The 26,343-nt window shown below is 56.2% G+C and overlaps 1 protein-coding gene across 3 annotated transcripts in view; it reads right to left on the reverse strand.

The window, feature by feature from the left end:
* Window positions 1-25,316, reverse strand: part of Begain (brain enriched guanylate kinase associated) — a 36,003-nt gene extending 10,687 nt beyond the window's left edge. For 2 of the 3 annotated variants that reach the window (XM_029484311.2, XM_021179369.2), the window contains exons 1-2: window positions 25,238-25,316; window positions 9,874-9,902 (exon numbers count right to left, since the gene is read on the reverse strand). In XM_029484311.2, coding sequence (XP_029340171.1) covers window positions 9,874-9,902; window positions 25,238-25,279 — 71 coding nt within the window. In that variant the 5' untranslated portion in view covers window positions 25,280-25,316. Of the gene's footprint in view, window positions 1-9,873; window positions 9,903-10,717; window positions 10,776-25,237 lie in introns of those variants that run through there. The other variant, XM_029484310.2, reaches the window with a different exon arrangement.
* Window positions 25,317-26,343: the final 1,027 nt, after the last annotated feature.

Below are 26,343 nucleotides of genomic sequence, written 5' to 3' on the forward strand. Positions count from 1 at the left end.
CTGCCCTGAGACCAAGCCGCCAGGATGTCGTATAAGAGCAGGTGATGCCTGGTGACGACTGGGTGCCTCTCAGGAAGAGACAGGGTGGGGCTCTGACGTGTGCTGCTTCCCAGCATTCAAGGAGCCCACTTCCTCCCTCCTAGGCATGGAAACAATCCTTTCTCTTAGGGATGGAATCTGTTGGCACCTGTCTGTCTTCCTTTCTGAGGGACCCTGGGGACCAGCAAGGGTCCTGAGGGTAGAGAAAGCTCAGGACACTGAAGAAACAGCAGGTGTAGACCAGAGCCTCCTCACTCTGCAACGAAGCAGGGACTGTCACTACTCATCTTAGATGCAGACAGCCACAGCCACCTGTGGAGCCCCAGGCTGCCTGTGCTCTCTCTAGTGTGCCCAGGCAAGAAAGGTCGCATTCCCATCTGAGGACTCTACACCATAGCTGAAGCTAGCTGGGGCCAGTCCTGAGCCTTTTGTCCTCCTTTCCACTGAGTTCCTTTCTAAAACTCACCAGCCACTGTCCTCGCTCCCGACAGCCATGCCACTCCACCCCCACCCACCTCCCTCCTCTTTCTTGGGATGCTTGTCTTATGCCTCTCCTGCCTCTGGGGATTTTCTCTCACTACGCTGGGCCACTTATCCTTCAGGGGACTCGTGCCCATGTTTGCCTGGTGACTGCCTTCTGGTCCACACAGTGATGGGCTGAGTCTGGGCTTTTGGTCACTCCTGAGTCTCAAGCTAGCTCCGGGATCAGCAGCAGGCCAGGGGTGGCTCTGGCCCTGCTCTGTGAGGCCCTGCACAAAGCCTGTGTGCAGCCTTCCTTCTCTCTAGCATGGCCCAAGCAGTCATGCTCCAACAACATCAAATTGCTTGTCATTCTTCACATGCTGCAAGCGCTTTCTCATCTTGGTGTCTTTGTTCTCATGTCCCCTCTGCCAAGATCTTGCTCTGCCTGCCCCGGGTTAACTCTTCCCCACCTGAACATCGTCCAGCTGGTCAACTCTCTCTGGAGAAGCCAAAAACTGCTCCCCCGGATGGCCACGTTGCCAGCCTAGTTACCTTTGAATGCAAGAGTCTTCTACGCCTTCTGGGCCTCCTAACTCCACACTCTTCTGGCAATTGGATGGCTAAGCAGACCACACCCTGCCTTGATCACTGCATCCAGCCAGATTCCCACCTCTCAGGCCACCATTGTCTCAGCCTGCGTTGGCCTTGGAGCCTGATGGCTTTCCCATCTCCTCAGGGCTGGGGGTATGCTTTCAGGAAGGGCCTCACCTACATGCCGCCTCCTAGATAGCCTACACTCAGTCTTATTACTATGTGGGCAGTTGCCGTGGTCTGTCTGATCACCTGCCCACTAAGCCCCATGGACTCTCTCAGGTATCATCCTCTAATCAGACAGTGCAGGAGCAGGGTCAGGCATGGCCCCAGGGCTGGGTTCATGTTGTTAAGTCGTCTTAATGCTGGAGATGACCTAACCTGTCTTCTCCTGAGCCTCAAGCTCCCTGAGGACCCTGTGCCCAGATGGTAGAAACATTGCTAAACCTCAAAGGACTGCCCCAGCCTCCCTGTGGCAGCTCTGGGACACCACAACCTCACGGGACAACCATAGCAACCTACCCTTAGCTCCTCAGGGTCCCTGACCTGAATGTCTTTACCGACATGTCTGCCTATCTTCAGAGTCTGTTGAGCCAATGGTCACCACTAGATGGCTCTACCCTTCGTACCTGTGGCTGCCCCTCCCTCAAGAGCTGGTGAGTCACTGACAATGGATGACTGGACACTCCAGCCTGCACAGGAGCCTCACCCATCCTGTCCACCATCTCCCCTGAGCTCCCTTCCCCACCCCACCCTACCCACTTTCCAGCTGAGGAAACACATGGAGTGGGTAAGGTCAGGCCTGTAATAGGTCGCAGGACTTGGGTGGCTCAGCTCTGTGATGTCCTGTTCCCAACCCCTGGTCCCAGTGTAGAGGCTAGATGCTAATAAGTCTCGCCGCTGTGCTGCCATCGAGGTTACTGAGGTGTCACAAAAACAACAACCCCCGTGGAAAGGTCATGCGCACATGCGTGTCTGTGTTGGCATGTGTTAGGGATGGGACCGACCGTCACTTGTGGTTCTGTGGCCATAGCAAGGGGTTGTCTGGAAGGGGGTTGCCCCTAGGGGTCACAACTCTCCCTGGCTCTATCTGCCCCAGCTCTATCTCCAGCTTCCATGGCTAGGCAGTTCAGGCCGACAGGGATCCTCTGTCAGATCAGGAGCTACGGCAGAAAAGAGGCTCCTCACCTCATCCTATCAGGCAGCTGTAGACCTACCCAGCCACCCTCCCCTGCCAAGAGAGCCATGTGCCTGGAGCTGTGTCCTAGAGAGCCCTTGGGGTTGGTAGAGCTGGATGCCCAGGGCAGCTATAAAATCACAGGGCTGGGTATAGTCCCACCCCTGGCAGGGCCGTCCCCTTCTCTGTTCCTAAACTCCTCCCCCAGGCTTTTCTGATGCTCCCCCCTCACCCCCACCCCAAGGACAGGCGGTTCCCACCTGGACTCAGCCCCTAAAGATGGACTGACCTGGAGTGCCACCATCATCCTCATGTCTCTATACTACCCCCAGCACCTCTTCCCTCTCCCACTCACCTACAGCATGGAGTATGGGAAGCCGTCCAAGGGAACCTCCACAGATGTCACCCCATGTGCCACCTACCCACATCTGCCTGACACCTGTGCTATGTGCCTGGGAAAACCCTCTGGGCCCTGCCTGCTTCCTGCCAGTTCCATCACAGGCTTCCTTCCTGAATCAGTGAGCCTCTCCTTCTAGATTGTTCTCTCCAGCAGTCCTGTGGGTGGCTGCTTTTCACACTTCAATAACCACCTTCCCTGAACTTCAGGCACTGTCCGTTCTGCTGCCGGAAATGTATTCTGTCCCTGCTGTCTGTTTCCATAGCCCTGCCAGGCTTGCAGCACTGAATAACGCCCGTTGTTCCCTTCTTGTCCCTCACCTGGCATCTGGCTGGCTGGCTACCCTTTTCCCAGCATCCTTTAAGGTTGCTCCTCATGCCTGCTTCCTATCAGCCACTCTCCTCCCCTGGGTGCACACGCTCACAATAATCCCCAGTAGCAAATATCACGAGCTGCCATGGTCCCCGGTGTTTCTAATTCCAGTCGTCCCCATCCTTCTGTCTCACCTGTCTGTAGGGCACATGGGAATCTCTTCACAGACAACCATGTCTGAAGATTCCTGGACATTCCCCATCCCTCCCATTGACCCTGTCTACAGGATGGGCCCCTTCCTGTGCTCCACAACCCAGCCCCCCTATCCCGCAACCCTCCCCCTCCCCCCAAGCCTCTGGACCTAGTCTTGAAGCAGTCACGCTGGGTTGGGGAGGCCACCAAGCTGTGCTTGGGTTGGGGTCAAAGGTAGGAGGGAGTTCCATCCTGGGATATATGGAGCTGGGGTCTGGATCAGCCAGGGGAAGGCACAGCTCCAGGGTGCACCGCATTGGAGAGCTGGCAGCACTGTGTTTGGGGGCATCATAATGGGGGGTACAGTAGAGACAGGAGCCTGGTGGAGGCATAGCAGAGGGGCTACATGGGCCCCAGGAGCATGCACAGTACTCAGCTTTATTGGGGCTCCTGTCTTTCCTGCTTGGCACCCTCATCCCCACCCCACCCCCAGACTGTCTCCCAGGAGAAGACAGTGGACAGATAACCTGTCACCTGCCCCCTGGGTGCCATACCCCACAGGATCCAGGTCAGGGGGCTGTACTCACCTGGGCACCAAGCTGGCTTGAGGACAAACCTTCAGCACCCCACCCCCGTTATCAACGACCATGGGACATTCACTATTGGGGCAGCTGTAGGAGGCCTGCATTCTCCGCTCTGTAGTCATAAAGCCATCAAGGTCTGGAATGGTCAGGGACATAGGCTGCTGGGCAAGGTGGACAGTCCTTGCCCGGAGCCCTCCAGACACCCAGGTTCCATGGTGTCCCTTCCTCCTCACCCCCACAGGTCCGCTCCTCCATACATGTGCATGCATGTTCTCACAGGCTGTCTCCAGAGCTGTGGTGCTGACAGCATATGTTAGTGCCAGCGTCTGGAAGGGGGCACCCCATGAGGAAGGGAGCTGTCTTTGGGGTGCCTCAGTTTCCCTATCTGAAACAAAAGCCCATGGGTCTCTTGTGACCACCATGATGGCCTTCCAGGGGGTCTCTATGCCCCCTCTCTGAGCCTCCCTCCATCTCTGCCCCAGGGTCATGAGGCCTCCTGCCACCTGGTGCCCTGACTAGGGATGTGGGTTACCTGGACCACTGCAGGGCATGTATGAAGCAGACGGCTCCTGCACAGCTTGGAAGGTCCCATTCCTGTGTCTGTTTTCCCCTTTCTTTTTAAAGTTTTTAGATTTATTTTATGTGTATGAGTATTTGACTTGTATGTCTGTGCATGATGTGTGTGCCTGCCAGCTCTAGAGGACAGAAGAGGGTGTTGGATCCCCTAGAACTGGACTTGTGGGTAGTTTTGAGTGGCTGTGTATGTGCTGGGAATCAAACTCGGGTCCTTTGCAAGAACAAATGCTCTTAGCTGCTGGGCCATCCATCTCTAGTCCTGCATGTGTTTTCTCATCCAGGGTTGACACTGAAACAGAGCCTGCCACAAACCCTGGACTCTCTCCCTCCTGCCTCCATCCTCCTCCTCACTATGGGAATAAGGTCATTTGCCCAGTGGGTGGGGCTACATGGCCCCAAGAGCCAAGTTCATTCAAATGTATTCCATTTATCTAAAGTAGGTACCACTATCAGAAAATCAGAGAGCTTCAGAAATTTACTTAAGGTCACACAGCCACTAGGTAGAGACCTGGCATTCAAGCTAGGATGGTGGCTCCACTCTCATAGAACAACATATATTCCATGAAGGAGGTTTTGCAGGGCAAGGTTCCAGCTAGGCTGTAAGGACAGGAAACTCTGAAGGGACAAACAGCTAGAAAGAAGAAAAACTACTTCATGTGCCAGGCCTCTTTCCAATGGTCTGATCCCTGAAGGAAGAATTCAAGAGGAGGTAGTCACTCACACCTTAGTGAGAATTAGGTTTCTTCTAGTAGCATCAGATTTAGACGTAGAGGCAGGAGCCTTGAAAAACCTTATTTATTGAGGGATCTGCTAGTTGGGATAGTGGGTGGGTGAGCTGGAGGGAAAAGAAATGAAGAGCAGAGGATCCGAGGTGGGGAGACATTCCCACATGCCAGGAGACCCAAGCCTGTGTACCCCCAAAGCATAAGTGTCCTCACGGCTGCCCCCATCACATCTGTCAAGAGCTCAGGCCTAGCATTGGTCAGCAGATCTGGCTCAGTGAGTCCCCTCTGTCCTCAGAACCCACATCCTGGTCCACCTCCAGAGCTTACCAGGCCCCTGACATGGTTATCTCCTGCCTGCCTGGAGCTCAGGCCTCTTTCCCAGGCTTGTTCGACGACCTTCCCGGGCTTGCAAAACTGCCCCGCCCCACAGATGCTGGTCACCCTCCTATTTCTGTCCCCAAAGCATGTGTAATTGTCAATTTTACTTGTTTAGGTAAGTTCCTGTCTGCACTAACTGGTTAGGGTGTTTTCTTCTATATATTCCTTGATTATAATATCCTTGGTAAACAGTGGTGCTTAATAAATGTGTTGAGCCTGTGGTCAACGAGCAAACTAAAGCCCAAGTGACAAGTCAGAGGGCCAAGGCTAGACCTTTGAGGGAGGGTGGATCCAGTGAGTGGGGGCAGATGTTTAGGGGTGAGGTGGGCGGGGGGTGCTGGGGGCTACACAAGGGGCCTGGGGAGCAGGGGTCTGGAGTCTTGGTCGCATCCTTAGCCTTGGCTTCTGATAAGGTACATGTGGCCCTGACAGCCACTTGTTTCTCTGGAGCCAGCTTTGAGTATGTGTCCCCCCTCCCCCACCCCCATCCCAGCATAGAAGTGAGCCTGGCCTGCATAAGGTTCTGTGAAAGCATTAAGGTGAGAAGTTGAAAGTGTGGGTCAAATGCATGAGCAGGTGTCCCTGTGAAAATAATACCAACTTCAGGACACGGGGGACCAAGTTCAGGAAGAAGGTGGCCATGCAGGGCGCCTGAAAATCCATTAGCAACACACAAAAGACTTCAAACAGAAAGCAGGAGCAGGCTGGGTTCTGTTCAAAGGTGGAGTGCCTGTTGGCACTTGAGGCCAACCCGAGTGCCAACCCAGTTCCCCAGCTTGAGATATGCAACAGTGTCAAAGCCGTGATGTCCTGTCCACCCAAGGACCACAGTGAGCAGCGTACGGTGGCGGAAGGTGCTGACCTGCTGGAACTGGCTGTAGAAAGAATACTCACAATCCACAGCCACACTGGATCCCGCGGGGAAAGTGCCTGTAGGTGCCACCCAAGATGGACATCAAATGACAGGAATCCAGGTAGAAGAGACTCCCATGCCTACCTGATGGGGGAAGTTGCCAAGGACCTGGGCAGTGGCGTTGGGTGCTCCTGGCCTGTGATCATGTGTCCCCTGCCACACACACACAGGACACTTTCCGTGGATGTCCACAGCAGCTTTGCCTACCATGACCCCAATCTCTCAGGGATGCCTGTGGCTCAAGGGGGTGGCCGTTCACTGGGGTGACTCCCACAGCCAACCAGCCCCAAGGGGCAGATGGGGATTCAAGTGAAACACATTTGGAGCTCCTCACAGACTCCAAAAGCCAGGGTCCTGGTGACTCTGAGGTTGGGGCTGTGTTGGGGTGGGGGTGGGGGTGGGGGTTCGAGATCTAAGATGGCTGGCAGTGTGGTCCTCAAGCCTGCTCTACATGTTAGACGTGCAGTTGATCACCGGCTCTGTGTTGCTTCTCTGGAGATTGCCATGTTCTACTGCTTTAAGGACTGGCTTTGGCAGAAGGCGTGGTCACCAGTGAGGGGATCTTTGGGCTTGTCAAGTACCCCCTGCACCTCAGCACAGAGGCAAAGTTGCAGTTCAGAGAGGGGGGGCTGCCTAATAGGGCAACAGAGAGAGGCCCACGGCCACCACACATATCAGGCAGCTGAGATGCAGGGCCGTCCCGGTGCTGTAGCGTCTGAGTTTCATAGATAGCTGGAGGTGGAGTACCTGAGCAGGGACTCAGAGGGAGATGTTGGGCTGCAGCCCTGAGGCCAGGCCATCAATAAGTGTGGTTGTGCTCCTACTATGTGCCAGTGGCCCCAAGCAGTCCTACTATGTGCAAGTGTCTGCCAGGCACTGGGGCTAGTAGAAGAGAGGTCAGAGCCAAATCTTGTGCTCAGGGTGCCCACATGTGGCACTGGGAAGGAGAGGAACCTCATTCCAGGTGTCTGGGACAGTGCCCTGACCTCCACTCCCCATTCCTCCTCTGTCCCATAATGCTTTCTCAGCCCGGAGGTCTTTGTGCTCTTGGAGAGTATCCTGCCTAACCTGTCATCCTGAGTCCCATTTTAGGCATCCTTAAGAGTCCTTTTCCAATATCTCAGGAAGCTAATGTCGCTAGCCTGCAGCATCCTGGGCAGACCTCACTGTTCCCTATCCTGTGTGCCTGCTTTGAATGGCTGGGCTGGGTCTCAGCATCCTGGATGGGGCTTGGTGCACAGATCGCGTAAAAACCCTCACATAGAGGGTCATTAGAACCTCAAAGCTTGCTGTATAGCTGTATAGGAAAAGGCTTCCTGGGCAGGGAGGACCCTGGGAAAGGCAGTAACTTGCTGAGGGCTCCATGGAGGGACCATGCTGTGGAGTGAGAGTCTGGCACAGGCGTGAAGAAGGGGAGAGTCGGCTTCAAGTCTGCTCACAGAAGGCTGCTACCAAAATCATTCTTCAAGCTATAGCCACCGAGGCTCAAGCCTGAGGTGGGTGGGTGAGGGGCTTGGGGAGCAGTGGGAGGGACCAAGGCTGGACCTCCCAGAACTCAACCTAATCCCAAAGTCCCAGGCTAGGGCATTGGGAACCCACATTCTCTGCCCCAGGAGGCAGAACCCAGCTCATACCACCTTCTGTCTGGATACCCAAGACTCTTTCACTCAGCCACAGACAGATACCTTTCCTCTTGCCTGGGTCTAGAGGGCTGCTGCCTCTCTGGGGAGAGTCTACCTGGGCCTCTGATGTGTTCCTGACCCCAGACTAGACACTTGTTCCCCCCTCCCCCCCACATCCCTTGGTAGGGACATTCATTCTGCAGCTGAGGAAGTTGAAACCCAGAAGAGGAGGACTTGTCTAAAAGCTAGATCTGTAGGACCCTAAATCCTGTGACACCCTGTAGGAAGCCATGTGACTGGGTTCCCTTAGCCTCTGGTTCATCAGGCCCAACCTTAATCTCCAGTCAGAAACCCACTGTGGCTCTCAGTAACCATACCACCAGGAAAGGAATGTTCTGGAGAAAGCTGGGGAAGCACAATGCTAGAGGGCCAGCAGATGACAAGATGGGCCCCTCCCCAATTGGGGGGGGCGGGGCGGGAGGAGGGACACTTCCCACTCCAATTCCAAGAGGTATACTGAGTCCCCTCTTCTAGACCTCACCAAATATGGAAGGTCATGTGATCCAATTCAGTCCCAGGGCCCAGGCCCTAACCACTGCCCTCAGCCCTCCCCTTTCAGCTAAGGACAGGGCATCTACCTACCTATGTCCCCAGTCAGGTTGACCAGGCCCCAGGCTTCACACATATACCACACCCAAGACCCTTGGCTGAGCGTAGGGAGGGAGAGAGAGAATTAAGTTTAGGGAGTCTATCTGTTTTTTGGAAACCTCTGAATTTTTCTCCAGTCCCAGTTGGGTTGAATAGTGTCCCCTCCCTCATTGTGGGGACGATGATGAAAAACAGTTAGGGAGGGGCACCAGGGAGGGGCCTGGCCTGGGGAGGGCCTGGGCTTGGGCTTGGGGTCATTGCTATGACCATAGATGGAACTATGGCTTTCTGGGCCTAGATGCTTCCATTTGGGCCTGGACCATGCAAGGTGGGCCTTGGCCCACTGACATCAGGTTTTGTTCTGATGTCACAAGAGGCTGGACCCCTCCCAGCTCAGGATATGCTGGTGCAAGGTCTTTAATCTCTGCTCTTGTCTCCAGATACCTGGGTATCTGAGACCACTCATCATCAGTATTGAAGGTCAACTGGGAAGGCCCAGCCCCTCCCCTAGATCCAGGCCCCACCTTGGGCCAGGCCTGAGCCCAGCCAGGCCTACCCCTCAGGGACTGGTGGCCTGCTACCCAGTTATTTCCATATTGACAATTTTGGTTTTGGACAAGGGGACCAGCAGACCATCAGGCCAGGGGCGATGGCCCCGAACCCAGAACCAAAGGACCGGGCCTAGTGACCACACACAGCCTGGGCCCTGGCTCGGGAGGAAAACACTGTTGGGGGGGAGGGGGGGCTGTCCGAGGGTAAGGGCGACGGCGGCCGGAGCCGCGAATATTCAAATGGGTTGGTCCCTCGCTTGCCGCGCGCGCCGGGGGCCCCTCGGAGCCCGGGCCCCCGTTCTGTTTGGGGGTGCGCGGGAAGGCCTTGGGGGCGCTTCGGGCCGCGGCCGCGGGGCTCCCCCAAAATGGCTCCAAGACGCGGGGCCTGGGAAGCCGCGCGGGCTCTATCCCCGCCCGCCGACATCGGCGCAAACTTCGTTACCCCGGCCCCGACAACTGTCGGCGCAACGGCGGGGACGCGGCGCCGGGGTCTTGGGGTCCCGGGGTCCCAGGGGACGAGCGCGCGAGGGCCTTGGGGACCGGTCGGGGATGACGCCCCTGCCGTGGTCGCCCCGAGCCCCGCGCGCTGCCCCGCGTCCAGCCGCGCACCCCGGTCCGCCACCCGCGCCCACCCCGCGCCCACCGGGCCCCGCCGCGCCCCCTGGCCCCTCTCCCCCTCACCCCCCGGCCCGCCCGCGGCACTCACCTGAGTTTCTCCATGTCTGCGGCAGAGGCCTGCGGAGAGCAAAGGAGAGGGTCAGCGCGCAGCAGGGCGCCCCGCTGGCCCTTTCCGTGGGCAGCCCCGTGTACGCCCCAACCCGTACCCCCGTGCCTCAGTGGGCGCGCCGGGCCGCGGCTGTGTAACAGGTGAGCCCGCCCGGGCCGCCGCCGAGTTACGCCCCCCGGGCCGAGCCGAGGACCGGTCGGGGATGCGGGGTGCAGCGGCCCGGGCGGCTAGCAGCCTCGCTAGTGGAGGGGCCCCGCCGTGCCCGTCGACTCTCGGGCGGCTGCGGCCCCCGCCGCTCCCCGGCCCGCCGTTAACCCCTGCTGCCCCGTTCCCTCCCTCGGTCCCTCCCGAGCCCGGCAGCGCAGGAGCGCCGAGTCGCTGGAGAGTGTTGGAACCACGCACCCGGCCGGCGCTCACGCAGCTCGAGGGGAACGGCATCGGAAGCGAGGCACTCTTGCTTCTGCTCAGGACCCTGCTGCCCTCCGATCTCGGGGTTCGGAGCCTGCCCCCCCTCCTGGGCCCGAGGGATTAACCCCGGCGCGCCCGGTTCTCTGGCGGGGCTCCGAGTCACTGGCGCAGACCCGCCCGCGTGCGATGTGGAGACCCTTCTGGCTGGACGGTCTATCCTCGCGCCCGGGACCCACTAGCCCCTGTTAACCCTGCGGGTTCCGGCGAACCCCGGGGACGGCGAGCGGCCCGAGCGGGATCGCACTTCCTGCGCGCAACGGGCTCTCCTGCGCCCGGCCGAAGCCGCCCCGGGGCTGCCCCCGCCCTCCCGCGAAAGGCAGTGCTGGAGTCTGAACCCAGGGACGACGCCACAGACCTGGGAAGACTGATGGCTGCCCATCCCGGACCCTCACGCCGGGCGCCGCCGCCGCGTCCGCCGGGAGCGCGCTCCGCTCGGTCCGGGCCCCACGCCGCCTCCCCCACCGCCCCGCCGAGCGAGGGCGCAGCCCGGCCTCGGAGCCGCGGCTAGGCTCGGCCAGCAACTTCCCCCGGCGCCCGAGCAGGCCTCCAGGCTCTCCCCGAGACTCAGTTTCCTCTCCTGAAATCTGGAGGAGGGAAGGCGGGAGGAGCTCGGACAGGCGCTCTGCTGCCCTGCAGCTCTGGCGGGCTGCAAAGGGGCTGGGTTAGGGAAAGGACCCCAGGGGCGCCCGGTGGGCTTCCCTCCCCGCACACTTTAATAAAAGTTTACAAAAAGCACGAGTCCAGACCCCCTTCTACGAATCATCCTTCAGGACTAGAGTTCTCTAGTTAGAGTTTGGCGCATATCAGCAGGACCCCCAGAGCCCCTCTGCCCCAGGCCCACCTTTTCGAGTCCCCATCACAGTGCTCATCTCCTGCATTGGGTCCCAGCATATAGCAGATACTCAATAAACACGGATGGTGCATGCCTGGGTCCTATGGCACAGAAGTACGGCTTCTCCAGCCTTCCCCTGGCTAGCTGTGAGTTTCCACGCAGGAGCCCCGGATCTCCCCAGGACACCCAGCACCCAGCAGTCTTGGCCTCCTCGAGCCAGCGCAGGGTGGGAGGAGCCGTCCACTGGCAGGGTCAGAGCCAGCCAGGATGAAACCAACCCCCCCAATCCAAGTGTTCATCTACCCATCCATCCACTAAAGCCTCCCCACCCATTTGGTGGCTGACGGGGATTCTACCACCAGGGAGGAGCGCAAGGAGAGCAGCGGGCCCTCCAGGGGGTTATCTGGGGGGTACACTTCCACCCCAAGTCTGGGGTCCACCTTAAGGAAAGCCATCTGAACACCCCCTCCCCCCGGCCCAGGGCGGTAGCTCCTTCCAGACATCGGGCCCTAGATCTACAAGAAGCCGGGACCTCAAGCTGACAGTGCTTGTTCAGGTCTGGACGCCATTCTTAGAGGCCTCTTTCACCCAAAGGCAGGGGCCATCCCTCATCTGTCTTCGGCCTCCTCAATCACTCACAGTGAATGACCTGCCAGGGCATTTGTCTGGAATTAATAAGAATGTATTAAAATTTAATTTTAAAAAGCTAGCATCAATTATTTACATTGACTATTTCAGCTCTTCTAGAAGGCTCGTTTGGGAACCCCCCACATCCCCCAAGGGACTGGGAAAGAGGCAAGGAAGGTGGTGGGTAGCTTTGTGGCTAGGGTGGGGGCGGGGCGAGGAAGGAGACAATGGGAAGGAGCCTCTGCCCTTTTCTCAGCTGTTTCAGATTCTGCCCCTTGGCTTTGATCCTCCTCTGACCCAGGGCCGATGGGACACCATGGCCCCTGGCCTTTACAGCCTGTCTCCACAAGCAGCCCTGCATGGAAAATAGAGGTAGCTACTGGGCTTAGATGCAGCCAGCCAGAAGCCCCTGTCTTTGCCAGTGCCATCTAGGGCAGCCCGACCTGGTGGAGGAGGGGCCACCAGGCAAGGACTTTTAGGAACTGGGGACCTGAGGCTGGCTCTTCTGGGCCATGGTGTTGTCAGAGTGCATTTCAAGTCCTGTGCTCACCTTCACTAACCTCAGACTTGGGGAAGCACCTACAAAGGAAGGTGGAGGTTGGGATTCATGGCCCAGGGGACCCCTGCTTGCCAGCACATTCACCTGAGCCTGCTTGTGAACATACCTCTCTTTCTCAGGTGCAGGGCCTGTGATTCCCCAAGTGCCTCCCCATCCCCAATCCCGTGTCCTGGGCCCCACACTGGGTTCTCTGTGACCGGGGTGGACCCCGGTCTTCCTGCCACCTGCATCTTTATTTTCTACAACATACTCTCTCATGAAACAAGTGCAGAATGACAGAGGTCCAGAGGCTTGCCTCAAACTGGTACCCTCCCTCTGTCATCAGGGAAGGAAGGCTTTTGTATCCCATGTGTCCCTTTGAGGAGGTAGGTAGTTGTGCCTCGGTGAGGACTGGAACACTTGGCCCTACCTAGCAGTGACCCCATCCTATCCCCACACAGGCCACTAGGCCACCCAGTTTCTTGTCTCAGGACCTATGCACTTCTAGGATGCTATGTCCAGACTTCTGCACAGCTGATGACGTCTTCTCTGGCTACTCAGGCAGTGCAGGACCCTCAGCATTGGTTACTGTGTCACAAGGTTACCTGGATGAGGACAGCCTGTGTGAAAGACAGTGCCTTTAACCCAATGCAGCCATCTGTCTCATCCTCCACAGGCCCTCCCTGAAACCCACCTCTGGCAGCTGGAGGTCTGGGCTCCTGGATACCCTGTGAGAAGTTCTGCCCACTGAAGACATGCACAGGTCCCGCTCCACACACACCCTAGGTACAGTACTGAAGCCATTTCAGAGGAGCAAGTCAGACTGGAGGAGGGCCTGCACCAAGCCAAGGGCATCCTCACCTGTCCTTCCTTGGCTCTTTCTCTTTCACTTTCATCCTGACAGGAGTAGAGGAAACAGCCTAAGCATATGAGGGAGGGGGAGAGCCCACCCCTCACTGACTGAAATGTGGAATTTCCTAATCAGCTGCCTCATCTCAAGCAAGGCTCTCTCTCTCCCTGTCTGAGCCTCAGTGCTTCATTAGAAGGGAGGGAGGGTGGGTGGGAGGGAGGGAGGGAGGAGGGAGGGAAAATCCCCTGGGGGATGCTGTGATAGACAGGTGGCCAGTGGAAGGGACTGTCCTGAGGACTAGGCTGCAAAGGGTGCCTGCTCCAGAAAGCCAGTCTTTATATGGCTATTTGGGGGAGGACTCTCCCCAACGGATCTCATTTTGCTCCTGGAAATTCTTACATTCATTCAATCAACATGGGCTGGGTGCTGAGTCCCACTGTTGGGGAATGGCAGTGTCTACCTGAGCTGGGAACACTCGGTACCCCAGGAGTCTACATGAAGCTCCCGTGTCAGGCCAGGTGGGGACCGTGTGGAGTTGGAAAGGCTCTTGGATGCAGACTGCTTGGAGATGGTACAGATGAGGGAGGACGGGACTCTGGTTTAGAGGGTCTGAAGCTGCCTGCACAGTCTGGAGGGAGGCACTAATGGAGACATGGAAACCTGGAGTTGGGGAACAGGGTCAGAAAAGGCAGATCTGGGAGTGGCAGACCGGAGGTGCCACTTATGCCCTGGCATTGGTCAATGTAGCCCACTGAGGTCACAGGAGCCAGGACAATCCCTATAGGCTCCATGGTGTCCAGAAGCAGATTCCAGGGGTCGGTGTCTCTAGGAGGATGAGAAGTTACCTTTGTGCCATGGCTGGGTCATGGGAGAGTTGAGGACAGTATCTAGCATCCCTAGGCAACCCCCCCCCCCCAGGCTCTGTCTGTGCTGTAGGGTCCCCATGGCAACCTCAGCTGGTGGGGGCAAGGAGAACACCCTTCCAAGGCTGCCTAGCAAGTTAGCATGGGTTGGCGCTGGCCCAAGAAGGGGCGAGCCACCCTTCTTAGGTACAGTAGTCCTTGCCTCCTCGGACTTTTCTGGGCTCTATGGGCTCACAGGGATCCCCCTGCAACCCTATTACATTTGTCACTGGGGCCTGTGCCTGCAAACTGGCCTACCAGACTAAATCTGGCCTGCTAGCATGTTGTATTTGGCCTGTTTGAGGTTTCTTTCTTTCGTTTTTTTTTTTTTAAATGTTTGAGCCAACATTTAAAAATTGGAAGAGTTTACATTTTAAAACCCATATTTTTGGCTTCTACTGAAAAATTTGGAAGATCTAGCAACTCCGTCCCACATTCCCACATGGTAAGAGATTGGGGGCATGAAGCAGCCGCCCTGCAGAGGCACCTAGCACCCAGAGACAGGCTCTTTCCAAACCCATAGGAGTCGCTTGCTCTAGGTCACTCAATATCGAGCGTATTGTCACAATCCTACCCTACCATGTCACTGCCTCTGTGTCTCTTGATTTCTTTGTGACACTTTAGTTCTTAAAAAAAAAAGAAAGAAAGAAAGAAAGAAAGAAAGAAAGAAAGAAAGAAAGAAAGAAAGAAAGACAGAAATTGGCTTTGAAGTCACTGGGTTATGAGTGAGCCTCAGCCCCAAGTCTGTAGCAGCTGAGGTTTCCTGTAACTGTCTACACTGACTTCTCATTTATCTACCTGTGGTCACTCATGCAGACAGGACAGAGGAAGGACTAAAACCCACCACCACATGCTGGTCGCCTGCTCCCTCCCTGGAGGAGCTGCTGAGAGCCAGGCTGGTCCCACCCCACCATGCACCCCTGGCCTAACAGGTCCCCAAGACTCTCGGGTACAACCTCTCTCCATGTGCCACCCCGAAGGTTGTAATTAGAGCCTTGGGACAAAGCCTTCCAGAGAGGCCTGGGTGTCAGCAACTCCCCCGGAGCCTGATGGTCCTGAGAAGCAGGGCGTAGGGGTGGAGGCGTAATGTATACAGAGCCCAGGGCTGTGGATAGTGGGGGTCCCTGACTAATAGCACTTCATGGAGGAGATGGGGGGGGCATGATCAGGAGAACATGCACTGCTGGGAAAGCCGAGGCCCAGAAAGATCCATCCTGTCACACAGCAGGCAGCTGGCCCTGGTGGACTCTGGGGGAGGCTCTAGGGACTTCTAAGAAGCAGAGAAGCCCATGTCCCACCCCAGGACTGGCTCTGCAGGCAGGCCACTTGGAGGCCATGAGGGTGGGTTCTGCAGTGTCCTTCCCTGCACACAGAGGAATATAGAATGAGGAAGGCCATCCAGGTGCTTAGAGCAGGATGAGCCAATAAGCACGTAGACCTCTTCCTAGACCGTGGACTGTCCTGGTAGCTATAGTACTTTGCTAACTGAGTCCGCAGAGAAGGGACCAGAACTATAGAATGAGCACTGTCCTTGGTACATAAGGTATCTTTAGGAGCCTGTGGTGATCCGAGGAGGCTTGGTCGACCCAGCAATGCTTCTACTACTGTAACCAGGATGGTTTCCTCAGATCCCAGACCTAGTTTGCTACTCTGAAGTCAGGGCCAAAACTTTCACCTTAGTGATTCATGCTTGGGGTGTTTATGGTCTTCTTTCATACAAATCACAAAAGAATAGTATGATGAGGGGGGTCAGACAGGCTCATGCTGGGAAATGGGGCATGAGATCGGGACTCACCCCGCTCAGGCTGGGGAAACGTGCTGGATCTCCCTGCTCGCAGCTGCCCAGGCCCCTGATGCCTGTGGCTTCCAAGGAATGCCAGGGACTCTGAGACAGGTCCTTCTCCTCTGAAGCTGTGGTTCTGGCCTGGGCTTCCTGGGCTGGCCTGGAGCTGTGGTCACCTGGAGAGGGCTCCTGGCTGTGGCCTTGGGAACCCCTGAAGCCCTCTAGGGTCACTGGGTCTAGCACGCGCACAGTGACCTCATCCAGGAACTTGGAGAAAGGCATCCTGGCTTCCCGCTGGCGGCTCAAGCGGGCAAGGGATCCCCCAGCAAGCTTGCAGCCTGTGCTAGGGGATTCTGCTGGGGAAGGAGGGCCTGGACACCTCAGTGTCCTAGCCTTACAGCCACCTGCTTCCCAGCTTGGGTGGGATACAGTGTTCTCTGGGCCCGTGCTGGGGCTCTGTGTGTGGCTGTGGATCTCCCTCGTGTGGGCTTCCTTCCTGGAAGGCAGGAGGGAGCTGGAAGCTATCCGTCCAGAGCTGGGAGGGTCAGGGTTTCGGGCCTGGGAGCTGGCTCCAGTAAGCATCCTTCTCAGGCGTTCTAGCGTCATGCTTTCCTTCATCTGTCTCCACAGGCCGAGCGCTCATACCCCCTCCCCCTTGGGTCAGGCCACAATGACCAGCCAATGCCCTCCTACTCGTTGACCCAATGCCAGCACATGGTGGCCCCACCCCTAAAATTGATTGTCATTAAATTTGAGCTTTGAAGCTCAGTGCCAGAGAGAGAAGGTCATGTTCTCAGCTCTGCCCGGTGGGCAGATGAGGGATGCCATGGCTGGAGCTAGGTAGTGGGGACAGAAGGACAGACAAAACTACCACTCCGTATACCACGCCGTTGGCACGGCGAAACCATAGCTGCAGCAAAAGGACCAGATCACAGGTGCCTACTAACTCTTCCTAAGAGTCCGCATCTCCAGGGAGATGGCTCAGCGGGTAGAGTGCAAACATCAGGAGCTGAATTCAGTTCAGATAAGTATCCATATAAACATGAGAGGGGAGAGGAGAGAGGGGAGGGAAGGAGTGTTGGAAGTGACGGTGTCAAGGGGAGGATGCGGGGAGGACAGAGGCAGAGAGTACTGGGAAAGACAACTCTGGGACAATCTAGAAACCCAGAACAATGGAAACTCCCAGGAATCTACGAGGTTGACCCTAGCTATGACTCTTAGCTGTGGGGAATATGGAACCTGAACCAGCCATCTCCTGTAACCAGGCAAGACATCACAGGAGGCACTGGGACACCAACCCATCCACAAAACCTTAGACCCACAATTTGTCTTGCCGACAATATGTGCAGGAATAAAGATGAGGCAGAAACGGAGGGAAGAGCCAGCTTAAGACCCATGTCATTAGAGGAAGCCCATCTCTGGCACAATTAGTGACATTCTGCTCAACTTGCAAGCCTAGCAGAGCTGTCATCAGAGAGGCTTCACCCAGCAACTGATGGAAACAGATGCAGACACCCACAGTCAAACATTAAGTGGAGCTTGGGGAATCCTGTGGAAGATGGGGAGGAAGGACCGAAGGAGCCAGAGAGATCAAGGACACCCACAAGAAAACCTACAGAATCAACTAACCTGGCTCCATAAGAGCTCACAGAATCTGAACTGCCAACCAGGAAGCATGCATGAGATAGACCTAGGCCCTCTGCACATATGTAACAGATGTGCAGCTTGGTCTTCATGTGTGACCCCTTACAGCAGAAGCAGGGGCTGTCTCTGACTCTGTTGCCTGCCTGTGGCTCCCTTTCCCCTAACAGGGCTGCATTGTCCAGCCTCAATTGAAGATGTGCCTAGTCCTACTGCAACTTGATCTGCCAAGGCTTTTTTGATATCCATGGGAACCTACGCCTTTTCTGAGGAGAAGAGGAGGGGGGGGTGGAAGAGGGCATTGGAGGGGAGAGGGAACAAGTGGGGGGAGAGAAGGGAGGGGAAGCTTTGATTGATTGAGATGTAAATAAGTTAATAATAATAACAACAACAACAATAAAGGCGAGAGTGGCTAGAGCTCTCTGTCACTCCTGCACTAGACAGAGGGAGGTTGGTGGGTCCCGGGAGCTCTCTGGCCAGCCAGCCTACCTGAACCAGGTGGAGAGCAACAGGAAGTCAGCTAATGTTAACTTCTCACCTTCAGATGCACATACACACAAAGGTACACACATCTTACCTTCCTAAAACAGCAGCAGCAGCAGCAACAACAACAACAACAACAAACAAACCAACCTGCATTTTCATTTGGGATTCAAGATGGCCAACTAAAAGCCCATATTCCTCAGGCTCCCTTGCAGCTAGGGAGCTATAAGAACCCCGGGTGCATCACTTAGGGAGGAGGTCTTTAACACAGTCAGGCAGCTTCCCCATGTCCTTCAGAGTCCCGCTCCTCCTCACTGTTTGACTCTCTGTGGTTGGAGCTGTGGCTCCAACCATTGCACCATGAAGCACACTTGTGGCAAAGGCCATATGCAAAGACAAGAGGAACAGAAAGGCAAAACAAAGCTGGATCCTTGCTGACCACTGGATCCTCACAGTAGCCCTATACCTCCTGCCCATGTTGTCACCTTAACTGGAGAAAGATGGCTCTGCCTTGCTTAAGCCATGGCTACTCTAGACTTGGTTGCTAGTGGCCGTGCACCACTGAGATACACAGGGATAGGGTGGGTGGTGGTGGCTGCCAACTCTAGAGCAGGGACTTGTAGTGATGGCCCAGGTGCAGCGACATGGGGTAGAGCCAAAAGGCAGGAAAGCTGTACAACTATACCACCTCTGAGCCTCAAAAGAAACTAAAGCTGTGGCAGCCCAGGCCCTCAGCCAGCTGGCAGCCTCCATTACTACCTGACCACACAGTGCACCTGGAGGCCTGCTGGGATGCTGCAGGGCGAGCCCCCAGCGTTCCAGCTTTCTGGGTGCTGCTAGACTCCTCTTTGAAGCCCATGATAGCCAGCCTAATGGCCGCAGGATTCAGCATGCAGCGGCACCCTGAGGGCTCAGCTGCCCAATGTGGGAAAACTGCAATTAGATCTGTGCTACCCTGACCACCTCTCCACCATCTCCACCATCACCTTTCAGGCTCCAAGAGCCACCAAGACTCACCTGCAACCCTGTGATCACCTGCCTCCCACATGTGGCAGTACCAGCTTTGTAAATCCCAGCCTAGGTGACGCGTATCATATGTCCACCCAGCTTACAGAACTCTGAAGATCCAGGGCCTTCCTTCCATTGCCTCCTACCCCACCCAGAGGAATGTGCTGAACTCTGTGTGCCTCAGGGGCCTCTGCAACGACCACGCTTGCTCTTCACTCTCCTCCTCATCTAACTTTTCACTCTCCTCCTCATCTAACTTTTGACTACCCTTTAGAGCCCCAGTGCCGTAGTTTGTCTCCTGCTGTCCCCACAATTAGATCAGACATGCCTGCCACAGTGTCTTTCATACTCACTGCCTTTTTCATGACATGGCCCCCAGCAGTCATCTGCTCAGTCTCTGTGGCTCTCACTTGAACGCCAGCTCTCTGCACTGCACCTAACACATATCACAGGCTTAACATCCCTTAGGATGGGTGAATGGATGGATGGATGGATGGATGGATGGATAGATGGATAGATGGGTGGGTAGGTGGATGGGTGGATGGATGGATGGATGTACAGATGGGTAGATGAATGGATAGATGGATAGATGGGTGGGTAGGTGGATGGGTGGATGGATGGATGTACAGATGGGCAGATAATGGATAGATGGATGGATGGATAGGTGGATGGATGGGTGGATGGATGGGTGGATGGATGGGTGAATGGATAGATAGATGGGTGGGTGGGTGGATGGATGGATGTGTGGGTGGGTAGATGGATAGATGGGTGGGTGAGTGGATGGATGGATGCATGGGTGGGTGGATTGATAGATGGATGGGTGGGTGGATGGATGGATGGGTGAATGGATGGATGGACAGATGGATGGACAGATGCATGAATGGGTGGATGGATGGGTGGATGGATGGGTAGATGGGTGGATGGATGGATGGATGGATGGATGGGTGGGTAGGTGGGTGGATGGATGGATGGGTGGGTGGGTGGGTGGATGGATAGATGGATGGATGGATGGGTGGGTGAATGTATGGGTAAATGGGTAGGTAGATGAATGGATAGGTGGGAAAAGGGATAGACTAATGAATATGTAGGTGAATGAATGAGTAGATGGATGGATAGATGGATGGCTTTGTAAGGGAGTGAGTGGATGAATGGGTACATGAATAGATGAATAGGTGAATGAATGAACTGGTAGATGGATGGATAAGTGGGTAGGTAGATAAGTGGATAGGTGGGTGGATGGATAGACTAATGGATAAGTAGGTGAATGAATGGATGAAAGAATGGACAAGTGGATGGATATATGGGTAGATGGACCCATGAGTAAGGGAATGAGTAGATAGATGGATGAATGGGTAGGTAGGTAGATGGATAAATTAATTATGAATAGGTGAATGAATGAATGAATGAATGAGTGGGTAGACGGATGATGGTGGGTGGATGAGTGGATAGATGGGAAGGTGGATGGGTATGTAAGGTTGTGACTGGTGGGGTGGGTGAATGGGTAAGAGGATGATGGATGGGTGTGTAAGGGAGTGGGTGGACTGATAAATGGATGAATGGGTGAATGTGTAGATGAATAATTGGAGGGGGATGTAGAGAATGGATGAATGAACTAGTTAGTGAATGAGTGGGTAGTGTGAAAGACATGCAAGTTCAGATATTGGCTCACAAGTAGCATCCCAACCTGATGTGAGCCTACTGTGGGCTGGAATTTGGATGAAGATGTGTGGAAGAATCTCCAGCCCCTGGGAGAACCACAGTGTCTTTGCCACAACATCCAACAGCTTCTCCTGCATCCCCAACACTCCTCCATCCCTACCTTGTCACCTGATAGAACAGACCCCTCAGACTGGAGGATCCAAGCTGTACCCCCTGATCTAACTGTACCCAGGCTTGCAGGGTAAGCAGGGCAGTAGGAAGAGTGATGAATCCCAGCAGGACTTGGGATTCACTGGCAGGGGCTCTCATTTGCCTGTGGCACCAGCATGTGTAGTCCCTCGAGGGCCTGGGGCCCTGGCCAGCAGGTCCTTTGAGCCTGTTCCTGAGTTCTAATCATATGAGATGAGTTTCTGTTGTCATAATGACCTACTGGCTCTTAGCCCTGAGGATTCTGCTGTCCATCACAACTCATAGTCCGAGCCTGGGTTACTATCTCAAGAGTGGATCCCTGCTCCTGGGGCACCACTCTCCCTCTGGTGGGTTGTATGGTAGGTCTGTTCTCCATCATGGTGGCACAGAGTACCTGGTCTCATAGGCGATGTAAAGACCCTGGGGAGAGGAAGGAGAGGCAGAGACGGCAGCTCCCGAGGCCTCATCTACAGGCAGGTGACAGCCACTCTGTCTCCAGAGGATGATCTGGGATGAGGTAAGGTTACTGGGAAATACACATGGTCCAGCACAGACCACGTACGGAGCAGGCACCCTAGAGACCACAGCTTCTTTCCTGCATTCTCCAGGCATCAAATGTGTCCCATGCTCCCCTTCACAGAAGCAATTTTGAAAACTCCCCTGGGACATTTAGCTTCTTCCCGATAGCTTGGGGATCCTCTGAGACAGCCACAGCTCTTGGCTATCAGAATCCATTGCACCTCACACCTACTCTGTGGCTTATGTCACTCAGATTTGACCATCTCTTACTCCTCAGAGAGGAAGTGAGCTCAGCCCACCTAGACCTTCCTCAGTGTTCCCCTGTCCCGCCCCCCCCCCCCACCACCACTCAAGAGAAGGCCCCCTGTGACTGCTAGGCTGGCTGCTCATCTCTAGACGGGACATCATGAATGCTACATGCTTCCCTAAATTTATGTACAGGGGAGCTCACTCCTTGGTGAGGTGAGCACAGGGGCCACTGGCTTGGCTGCTCTTCACCACCACCGCCACCCTAAATTCAGGGGGACTCAGCATGAGGGTCTGACCCTCCTCCATCTCTGCTCAGTTGTCAGTCTCTGAAGCAGGGTGACACATGAACAGACAGTGGCACCCAGAGGGCATGGCCTGATGCTCCACCTACTCATTGTGCCAATTGCCTTCCACCCACGGGTCCTGTAGTTATTCACCCAGCCTTTCAGGTCTGCACCTGCCATCCGCTGACAAGCACTTATCCAGCCATCATTTACAGCCTCACTCCTGGATCTGTCGGCCACCCGCTCAACCGTGTCCCATTCCCGTGACTTGTCTTTATGGGTGGATGTGTGCACATCTGTACACAGACCTGCCCTTCTGAACCTAGGTCTACATGTCATCCACGGTCACCGCTCTGCTCGGACCTCTCTGTCCATCTGATTCTACCTCTATTATCTTACAGGCCTTCAAGGTCCTGCCTACCCCAGCACTCACTCAGAAACCATTCACACAACCATCCCCCCATGACAAGAACCACTCATGTTGATGCTTGCTCTGTATCCACATATCCCTTGACATCTATACAACCACCCAATCCATTTATCTATCTTGCCCCAAGACCAGAAATCAATCCACTTTGCCTTCAGGCCTCAACCCATCGGGTCCTCTCTCTAGATCAGCTCTTCCATCAGCTCCCATACATCTCCTTTTCTCTTATAACCACCAGGCTTTCCTCCCCTCCATCCATCTCTCCAGCTTTCTACTCACCTACTACTGGTCTGTCCTGATGCATACTCCCATCAGTACCTCGCTGCCCCGCCCATCAGTACTATCTCCCCTCCCCTCCATCTCAGCATGCACCACCAGTGGTATGACCTATGGTCTCTTCACTTCTCTTCTTACCCCATTTCCCAACCTGGTTCACAGCTCACTGGCTCAGCCTAGGGCTGGATTGCTGCTGCTTTCCTGAAGGAGATTCCCTCTGAAGCTCCATGTTGACCCCCAGGCTCATTTGTTGGCCTCTTCTTGACTACTAGGGCATAGAAATAGCTTCCCATTCCCTGCTATGCTGGCTAGGATCTACATCTCTCGCTAGACCGTGAACTCCTGAAGGCTGGTTTGCCCAAGTGATAGTGTGTGTCCAAAGAAACTATGCAAGGTGAGCAGAGAGGATGCCTCAACCCATTCTCCCATCTGCCCATTCCTAAGACTGACCCAACAGGGACAGCACCATCCAGCTGCCAGTCACCAGTCACCTGCTGGGGCCTGCTCTGAGTCACTCTTCAGGCTGTCTGTCCTAGGGGCTTGACCTCTGATACCAGGCTCTGTAGAGGTCTAGGGCCTTGCATGAGGTCACGCAGCAAATCAGTGCAGAACAGAGACTGGAACCTAGGGCTTCAAACCCTGTCCAAAGTTCTCCATTAGTCACACGACGAGTTCTGAGGCAGGATGGGAGGTGAGAGGGGACCCTGGGACAACTGTGGACCAACACAGTGAGCTTGCAGCTCTGACCATCAGAGTCTTAAACTGGAAGGGCTGCCCTGGCCTTCGACTGAGCATTTCTGCAAGATGCTTTTTTGTGGTTCTTAGACTCACGCCTTCTCATTCCCTGCAAGCCTCTTCCTGCTAAGCCAGCGCTAACTTCATCTCCCCCAGCTTAGCCTGTGGGTCTTCTCCTGTAAGCTGTGGGGAATTCTTGTGGACTGTGTCCAAGCCCTGCTGACTGACTGCTGTCCCTCTCTCCCATCCACTCATTCATTCACTTATCCATCCATTCACTCTCCGGGATGCTGCTACGGGGATGGTGCTAATGACGATACCCAGTACACAGTCAGTATTCTATAAATGGCAGCCACTGCAGGCCAACCAGATGCTCAAGGCTGAGAGAGAGAGAAAGAGAGAGAGAGAGAGAGAGAGAGAGAGAGAGAGACAGAGACAGAGACAGAGACAGAGACAGAGACAGACAGAGGACAGAGAGAGAGGAGAGACAGAGAGAGAAAGAGAGAGAGAGAGAGAGAGAGAGAGAGAGAGAGAGAGAGAGAGAGAGAGAGAGAGAGAGGAAGGAAAGTCCTTATCAGGACTGCTTCACACTGAATTCTGCTCTTGGCCTATGTGGGTCCCTCACCTGACCTCCAGCCTATGAGAAGTTCTTACAGGCCATGGCCCCAGGCATCCCTGACTTCCCACTTCACTACCCAGGAGCCAGCACACAGAGCAGGCCACAGGAATGAACACATGTGAGACAGGAACTTGGGAGGGTCCTTGGTGCTACTCAGGAGCCCCTCGCCCTGCGCCTGCATCTGCCACTGTGCTTGCTTTCCAGAGCCGCCCTGATTATAGTGAGCTGTGGGAAAATTAAGGGTTTGCAGGAGGCTGCCAGGCCCTGCTGCTGCCTCCCCGCCCTGCTTGTCACAGATGCCAGGCAGAGCCGTCCCCAAAGGCCACTTGCCCTACTGGGCTGCCCAGACACAGCACAGATAAGGGGCTTCCTCCTAGAGACCTTCTCATAGCCTAGACTTGAGAGTAGCAAAGACCACTTACTCCTGGACAGTGGGGGAACTGAGGCCCAGAGAACCTAAGAGAGCATCCCATGGCCTCCAGGGGCTCAGGGTATTGGGACCTCAGGATAAGGGAATCCAGAAAGATGATGCCCCCCACATGTGCTCAGGGACTGCACTGGTGGGCCAACCCTGGCCATCAGGGCTGCACACCTGCATGGCTCCTGTCACTTGCAGCCAGCCCTTGCTCCAGGGGACCTTCCCAGCTCCCATCCTGCTCCCTGAGGAGATTCCGAGATGTCGCCCACGCAGCTCTTGCCCCAAAGGAACCTTGTTCTGATGGGGTGGGCACACACGAGGAATGAAACACCTCTAAACCAGGCAGGAAACGGAAATGCTAGGGGCAGAAATTCCCAGCCAATGTGCAGGGGCTCTGTGAGCAGGTCAGCACCTGCAGAGTGGCCCTGGCCGGGCCCCTGCCTGCCCAGCCTCAGTTTCCTCGCCTGTCCATGGGGAGGACTGCTGGCGGCCTGCTAAGGCCGCCGGAGATGAAGGTGCCCGAGGCATGCGCGGGCCCACGCGCGGCCCACGCTCGGGAAGCGGTCCCTGGCCAGTCTCCTTCCGGCTCTGCGGCCTCTCCAGGGCCGCCCCCCGAACGGGGTGGGCTCAGCCGGGCCCCCTACACCCGCCTTCCGCAAGTCCTCAGGCCGCACGCGCAAAGCAGCCGCGGAGGCCCGGCCGCCCCGCCCCGCGCGAGGGCCCCGGGCCCCGGCGCCACCCAGGGCCGCCGCGGGCGCGCGCAGGGACCGCCCCGGCGTGGTGCCCGCCGCCCAGCCCCGCCCCGCGCCCTGCCAGCCCGGCTCTCGGGTACTCACCGCCCGGCGAAGCCGGCCCGGCCGCCGGCCACCCGTCCACATGGCCCCGGCTCTGCGCGCCCGAGCCCGCGGCCGGGGCTCCCCAGCGCCCCGCTTCCCGCAGGGAGCGCCCGCCCCCCGCCCCCGGCCCGGCTCCCCGCCAGCCCCGGCCCCGCGCAGCCGCGGCTGCTCCGGCGCTTCCCCGCGCCGCGCCGGGCAGGGCGCACGTGGTGGGCGCGGGGCGCACAGGGCGCGGAATGGCGGCGCGCGGGGTGAATGAGTCCCGCGCGCATGAATGGCGACGGGCATGAATGGAGGAATGTGGGGTGCAACTCCTTGTGTCCCGGGCCCTGCTGGGGGGGGGGGTGGTGTCCGGCATTTAGTAGGTACCTGCTGTGTACGGGCCACTCAGGTCCCCAGGGACTGACTTGGCAGTGAGAGACAGGTCCCTGCCCTCAGGGACCTTGCAGTTTACAGACAGGTCAGTGACTTCCAAGCGTGTAGCCCACTGCTCTGCCCTCCAAGTTCCGGCCGATGCCTAGCCCCCATACCTGTCATGGATTCCTTAAACTGCAGCAGCCCCCCTGCCCACTTCCAAGCCTGACCTGTACATCTTTGGGAGCTCCGTAATAGTGGAGGGGCTCCTTCTTTCCAAAAGTAATCCAAAAGGAATAATGACTTCAGGAGGGCAACTGTGTGGTAAAGCATCCCTCTCTTTTGCCCCAGTAGCGCTCAGGACTTGTCAGGTTATTCTGGCCCTGGGTGAGACACTGGCATAGTGGTGCTGATAGTCCCAACCAAACTGGAGCACGTATGGAAGCTAACTAGCATAAGTCCCGAGAAACCAGGGTCCCCCTTCTCCCCCGGGAGCGTCTTTCCAGTCTAGTAGAGTCAATCACATGGGGCCAGGAAGGATCTGGGGTTGGGGAAAAAGACAGCAGAGCCTACCTTTGGCTTCTCTCAGGGCCTGTGGGCTGAACGGTTCTTGTGTGTTAATGGTTTCCGAGGGAGATAAGGGGATACTAGCAGCGACTACAGCACGTATGTTGACTTTGTACTGTGGTAAACATGCATGTCAAGAGTTAGCATTTTAATCACCTTTAAGTGTACAGTCCAGGGGCAGCGAG

The sequence above is a fragment of the Mus caroli genome, unplaced genomic scaffold, assembly GCF_978045245.1.
Source record: "Mus caroli unplaced genomic scaffold, Mus_caroli_1 scaffold_14, whole genome shotgun sequence".
Classification (NCBI taxonomy): domain Eukaryota; kingdom Metazoa; phylum Chordata; class Mammalia; order Rodentia; family Muridae; genus Mus; species Mus caroli.